Consider the following 6,883-nt stretch of genomic DNA (forward strand, 5'->3'; position numbering starts at 1 on the left):
CTTTCTTTCTTCTTTCTTTCTTTCTTTCTTCCTTCCTTCCTTCCTTCCTTCCTTCCTTCCTTCCTTCCTTCCTTCCTTCCTTCCTTCCTTCCTTTCTTTCTTTTCTTTTCTTTTTTTTTTTTTTGGTTTTTGGGTCACAACTGGCAGTGCTCAGGGGTTACTCCTAGCTCTATGCTTAGAAATGGCTTCTGGCAGGCACAGGGGACCATATGGGATGCCAGGATTCAAACCACCGACCTTCTGTATGCAAGGCAAACGCCTTACTTCTATGCTATCTCTCTGGCCCCATCACTATTTTTTTGTTTCTTTTCTTTCTTTCTTTCTTTTTTTTTTTTTTTTTTGGTTTTTGGGTCACACCTGGCAGTGCTCAGGGGTTACGGGATTCGAACCACTGACCTTCTGCATGCAAGGCAAACATCTTACTTCCATGCTATCTCTCTAGCCCCTGACACATCACTTTGGAGGAGGACAAATTCCTCACCTCTTCTGCCCTTTGACTTCTATTAACTCTTCCTGTTGCTTAACCAATTCAAAGCCAATTCTAGGTGAGGGGCACAGGTGACACCCCACCTGCATCACCCGTCAGGACAAAGAAATGCAGAGAGCGGGTGCGTGTGGGAAACAACCACCTAGATGATGCAGTAGAGTTGTCCTTCCTGATGGACACTTTGACCCCCATAACTTCGAGTCAGCCTAGTTCAGGGAGTCAAGATTCTCAATTTCACCACTCTGCTCCTGCTAGGTCTTCACACGCTATGGAAAGTGCTACACATTCAACTCAGGTCGAGATGGGAGGCCTCGGCTGAAGACCATGAAGGGAGGAACGGGCAATGGACTGGAGATCATGCTGGACATCCAGCAGGACGAGTACCTGCCCGTCTGGGGGGAGACTGGTATGTTCCCTCTTACAGGAGCCCCTGCCCTATAGATTCTGGTCTTAGCCTTCACTTGCAGACCCCTACGGGACCATGGTAGGACCCAGACCTATAGGCAGGTACTTCCCACCACCCCCACAGGGGCTGGCCTTCTCTTCTCCTGATCTAACTAAAGGCCAAACTCACCCCAGCCCCCCTTCCCTGGTTCAGTTTCTCTCCACGGTAACCAGCCATCCTTCCCATTCCAGGCCACTGCTGCTTGTTCTATAAATAACTCCTTCTCTTCTTGACTGCCTGCTGTCTGTTTAGTCTCAGGGGGCCTAGGGCAGAAAGGAATTGGGGAGAAAGAAGAGAAGGAGAGAGAGGTGGAGAGCATCATAGATAGGGAGAAAGCACAGGAAAGTCCAATTTGCATCACTAAGTCAGGGAAGATAAGTGGATAGAGGATCAGAGCAGTGCCAGGCCCAGAGGCAAGGGCTGAAACCACTTCTATCCCAGTATAGGAGCAAAAGAACATGTCACACTCTGTAGGGGTTAATGACTTTTCCTGTCCCCCACAGATGAGACATCCTTCGAAGCTGGCATCAAGGTGCAGATCCACAGCCAGGATGAGCCTCCCTTCATCGACCAGCTTGGCTTTGGTGTGGCTCCGGGGTTTCAGACCTTTGTGGCCTGCCAGGAGCAGCGGGTGAGAGGGATATAGAGGCTGTGGAGGGTGGTGTACTGGGGGTGTCCCTATGGACTTGTGGGTTATCAGTCCTGAGAGGATATATGGACTGGGATGAGTTGCAGCCTGAAGGAGCTAATGAGCTCAAAGCTCTGTAAATTCAAGAGACCCACAAGGGCTGCAAAAGGAGAGGGGACAAGATTCCTGAGATCTGTGCCAGAGAAGTCCATCAAGGTGACTTGGGGAGAAGTCCCACACCCCCCCAGCTCCCCGGCTCTCCCAGCAGCTCATCTACCTGCCCCCGCCCTGGGGCACCTGCAAAGCTGTTACCATGGACTCGGATTTCTTCGACTCCTACAGCATCACCGCCTGCCGCATTGACTGTGAGACTCGCTACCTGGTGGAGAACTGTAACTGCCGCATGGTGCACATGCCAGGTGAGCCCACATCCCGCCTGGCCCCTCTGACAACAAGGAAGCAGGCCAACTTCTCTCCTAACGCTCCTTGACTTCCATTCCTGCCTGTACCCCTAGGGATGAGTGGGGAGGATGGATTGGCATAAGGGGATACCTCCAGGCCACACTGGGGACTGGTTAGTTCTACCCTCTAGTCTTCTCCCAACTCCCAGCTTCAGGTCTTCCTGGTACCACCAGGGGTGGTCCCTTCCTGTCTCCTGCATCACTGTCTTTTTTCCTCTACAGGGGATGCCCCATACTGCACTCCTGAGCAGTACAAAGAATGTGCAGACCCTGCTCTAGGTGAGTGCCTCTGGCCCTAGACTGATGGAGAACAGAGGAGGGGGTACCAGCCAACACACCTTATGCATGGGGGTTCAGACCTAGCTCCTAGAAGCACTTAATAACTCCGGACCAGGCTTTACCTGAATTCCTTGTGTCTGATATCTGCAAGGCTAGGGATAGTCTCTCCATGGCCTCTGTGAGGAGTGAACAAGTATCATGTGGGGAGAGGGGAAGGGCTCACCATCTCTCATTAACATTCAGCTAGCTGACTACCAATGTTCCCAGGGAATGAGTTATAAGATTCTGAAATACACACATGGGCTGGGACAAAGGCTGAAGGGAACAAGTCAGAAAAAGAGGAGGCCTTTGAACAGGGCCAATGGATGTGCTGGGAAAGGGTTGGTAGAAAGCCACCACCAAACTGAAATCTCTCACCTGGCCGGGTGCAGACTTCCTGGTGGAGAAAGACCAGGAGTACTGCGTGTGTGAAATGCCATGCAACCTCACCCGCTATGGCAAGGAGCTGTCCATGGTCAAGATTCCCAGCAAGGCCTCAGCCAAGTACCTGGCCAAGAAGTTCAACAAGTCTGAGCAGTACATAGGGTAAGAGCTTGCACTGAGGGCTATGGGCTTGGACTATGAAGAGTATGAATGAGCTTTGATGGCTGGGCTGGAAAGCAGAATAAAGTTGAGGTAACATGTGGAAGGCAGGCCAAAGAGTCTGCATTGGGGACAGGGAGATAATAATGCAAGAGGCTGAGCACATGCATTGCATGCAGGAGACCAAGGTCTCTTATTCAGCAACACCTGGTCTCCCAAGCACAACCCATAGCCAAGAGCATCCCTGGCACCACTAGCACCACTAGCACATCCCTGGGTGTAATGTAAAAAACAAAAAACAAAAAAGTGAGTTTGGAGGGGATGGAGCCATAGCACAGAGGGTAGGGCATTTGCCTTGCATATGGTCAACCTGGGTTCCATCCCTGCCATTCCATATGGTTCTCTGAGCACTGCCATGAATAATACCTGAGTGTAGAGCCTGGAGTAACCCTTGAGCATCACCAGTTGTGGTAAAAACAAAACAAAACAAAACAGAAAACCACACACAAAAAAAAAAACAGTAAGTTTGGACTGCGCATAGATGGACTATCAGGGCATATGGTCCCCAGACCTGCCAGGAGTGATTCCTGAGCACAGAGCCAGGAGTAACTCCTGAGTACCATCAGGTGTGGCCCAAAACAAACAAACAAACAAACAAATAAATAAAACCACAAAACAGTTTAATTTTATCCTTATAACCACCTTAAAAGTTGGGTATCCTCATCAGCCCATATTGCATGAATGCAGAAATGGGGTTTTGGAAGTCACCTAGGTAATAAGGGGTGGAGATAGGACTTGAACAATGTCTCCCCCAATCCCTTTGCAGGGAGAACATCCTGGTGTTGGACATTTTTTTTGAAGTCCTCAACTATGAAACCATTGAGCAGAAGAAGGCTTATGAGATTGCAGGGCTTCTGGGTGAGCTGCATAAGGTCCCCAATCCTGTCCGTGCCTTTTAGGGTACCCACCACCTCTGTTCTATAGCATTCCTCTCCATCTGCTGGGCAAGGGGGAAAAAGAGTTCTTATACTCTGAGTTTCCCCAGATACAGTCAAGCTATTGGGTTAACAATGATTTCTTTCCAAAGGACCGCTTCACTTTAGAAAAAGCAGGCAAATGCAGAAACGCCCCCCAAAAAAGCAAGTCAGAAACCCCGCAAGTGGGCTTCTCTGCCTTCTGTGGAAAGGTGGACAACCCCTTTACCAATGGGACAGGTCTGTGCTGTGGTTTCCGAGCTCATGGCTGCCCCACAATGACCGGTCCCACTGACCTCTCTGCACGCCTCCTCCTGCAGGTGACATTGGGGGCCAGATGGGGCTGTTCATCGGTGCCAGTATTCTCACAGTGCTGGAGCTCTTCGACTATGCCTACGAGGTAAGGTGGTGGACGCCTGGCAAAGATGTGCCCATGGGGAGTGGGACTGAGAAAGGGTTCCGCAGCCCACACCACCCCTGACCCCGGTCCCAGGTGATTAAACATAAACTGTGCCGACGTGGAAAGTGCCAGAAGGACACCAAAAGGAGCAGTGCAGACAAGGGCGTGGCTCTCAGCTTGGATGACGTCAAAAGACATGTGAGAAAGATAGGAGATCCTGAACCCCATCCCTTCTTTCACCTCAGCCCTCTCTCCTGCCCACCTCTCAGCAGCCTACCCCTTTACATCTTTCTTCCTGCGCCCTGCCCTGCTGTGGGCCTTGCAGTAACCTGAGCCTGTCCTGTGCTGTTTCCTCAGAACCCCTGCGAGAGCCTCCGGGGCCACCCAGCCGGGATGACTTATGCTGCCAACATCCTACCTCACCATCCCGCGCGAGGCACTTTCGAGGACTTTACCTGCTAGGCCCCACAGGCCACTGTACCAAAGGCCTAGAAGGAGGAGAGCTAGGAGAGCCAGGGGCCCCACAAGAGCCCTCATTTCTGCCTTGGGGACTCACCCCCACTCCCAAGGCAGTCCCCCCACTCCTGGGCAGCTCTTTCCTCCTGTCTGTGGTGAGGAAGGGGGCTGAATCCTCTCCCTGCCTCTGTCCCATTCTTTTTTTTTTTTTTTTTTAACAAAACTAAACTAATTTAAAGAAGCTGGAGTCAGACAGTGAATTCCAGCGACCCCCTCTCGCTCCATGCTACCCTCCAACCTTGATTTCTCTCTGTCTGGCTCATCTGTGTGTCCTATCCACATTCAGCTGCCACTAGTCACTAAAGCCACTCCTGAGGGGGATGGGTGGGTGGAGGGCATGCTTGGGGTCTGGAATTTGACCCCAAACTAGAGAATGTACCTTGAAGGGGAGGGCTAGTGGGGGGGCAGCTTCCCTAGCCTTAAGAGACCCTTTCAGCCTAGTGACCCCCAAGCCCCCAAGTCTTCAGGCAGGAACTAAGGTTCTAAGTTCTTTCCCCAGTGCTGAGAAGTCTCTAGAGAGGTGGAGTGGAGGATCTCTTGAGGAACAGATAGGGGCAAGATGTGGCCCTGGTGCTGTAGGCCACATCCTGACATCCTACGTCAATACCCCAGTTCAGCTGCTGGAGAGGAGCTCCCAAAGGCAGCCTCAACATCCCACTGAATATCCAGCTGATTGACTTCCGATCAGGGAGGGGGTGCCTGTGCCTAACTGGGCTCTCTCCTGGGACCCCTGCACAGGGGCCAAGTCCATAAATTTTCTTATGGAACTCTCCCCAGTTCCCTTCCCCACTTCATCTGCTTCTCTCAACAACCTCATCTGCATTTTCTATTTCTATATGATACAGACTCTATATTGCTATATCTCTGTATATACTTTGCCCTGTCTGTCTTAACCCCATCCCCTCTTGTCTCTGAAAACCATGCTCCCACTTCATCCCCTTTCTATGTTTCTGTCCCTGTCACCCCCAACTCCCACCTTGGTCTCTGAATGCCTTTGCCTGTATAAAGAGTTGGACTCTCTCCCCTGGTGTCTGTACTGTGTACACACATCCCTCTGAGAAGCACAAGGCGACGACACACGCATTGTAACCTTCGCACTGTCTTGGTGGCGATATAAAGGAAGCTATGAATCACAAGCTCTGCCTCTTTGTGGCCTCACCTTTCTCCCTGCCCAGCACCCTCTGCCTGCCCGCCCTGTGGCCTTAACATCCCTTCCTTGGCCCACCCAACCCCAATGCTTTTTACCTGGCTGATGGCCTTCCTAGGGAAGGGCTTGCTACAGCTAGAGCCCACATCCACACCGTGGAGTTTGGCTCTGTGGGCTAAGTCCAGGGTTTCCAAGACAGTGCTATCTGCCACTGGAGAAGCAGGTGCTGAATGGCAGAAGTAGGGGAAAAGGGTGCCCTTCAGTGGTCTTGGTCTCCTGGGTGCCTAGCCCCTTTCCTTATCTAATTCTTAAGCCCACTACTTCTATATCCTGGTGAGGTAGGGTTTGATAGGAAAGAGGAAGAGGCCTAGAAGAGAAGCTAAAAGTTCTACAGTTCTGTCCTTTTCTATCTTAATGAGGGACAAGTGAGGTGCCAGACCTGCTACACCACTTCCATCAGGCATGAGGGCCAAAGCCCTGCCCCTTCTAGGCCTTCTCTGCCCATGTCTCTCAGTATTCAACCCCTGTGTCAGGTCATCAGTGGGTCTGGAACTGGAGAGTTCGGCTCTGGGATTACTGGAAAAATTTGACTCCATAGTTGTCTCTTAGAGACCAGATCTCTCCAGAAGGAAGCAAGAGCAAGGCCAAAGGGCGTACAGCAGAAGAACAGCAGGCAGGGCTATGGGTGATGCATGCCTCTGGTCTAATAAACTGGGTTTCAACCATCTCCTCTCCAGTGTTGTTTTTCTTATTGAAAAGTATTTTGGCTTTCCCATAAGGTGAGTAGAGCTGAGTTTGTTTTTGAGCCAATCAATCCAGGGAAAGAGTGATGTTTGAAAAGGGAGACAGACACCCACGCCTCAGGGCTGGACCTTCACACCTGAATACCTTAAACCATAAAGAGCAGGAAAAGAGGAATAGGTTACACAAAATAATGATCCCTGAGGGGGCCGAGCCAACCCAG

The 6,883-nt window shown here is 51.1% G+C and overlaps 1 protein-coding gene across 3 annotated transcripts in view; it reads left to right on the plus strand.

The window, feature by feature from the left end:
• Positions 1-6,644, plus strand: part of ASIC1 (acid sensing ion channel subunit 1) — a 33,041-nt gene extending 26,397 nt beyond the window's left edge. For 2 of the 3 annotated variants that reach the window (XM_049783412.1, XM_049783413.1), the window contains 9 exons: positions 743-893; positions 1,436-1,563; positions 1,829-1,979; positions 2,244-2,300; positions 2,732-2,885; positions 3,709-3,800; positions 4,177-4,256; positions 4,350-4,454; positions 4,614-6,644. In XM_049783412.1, the coding sequence (XP_049639369.1) occupies positions 743-893; positions 1,436-1,563; positions 1,829-1,979; positions 2,244-2,300; positions 2,732-2,885; positions 3,709-3,800; positions 4,177-4,256; positions 4,350-4,454; positions 4,614-4,718 (1,023 nt within the window). In that variant the 3' untranslated portion in view covers positions 4,719-6,644. Of the gene's footprint in view, positions 1-742; positions 894-1,435; positions 1,564-1,825; positions 1,980-2,243; positions 2,301-2,731; positions 2,886-3,708; positions 3,801-4,176; positions 4,257-4,349; positions 4,455-4,613 lie in introns of all 3 variants that reach the window. The other variant, XM_049783411.1, reaches the window with a different exon arrangement.
• The last annotated feature ends 239 nt before the right edge of the window (positions 6,645-6,883 follow it).

This window comes from Suncus etruscus, chromosome 11, assembly GCF_024139225.1.
Source record: "Suncus etruscus isolate mSunEtr1 chromosome 11, mSunEtr1.pri.cur, whole genome shotgun sequence".
Classification (NCBI taxonomy): domain Eukaryota; kingdom Metazoa; phylum Chordata; class Mammalia; order Eulipotyphla; family Soricidae; genus Suncus; species Suncus etruscus.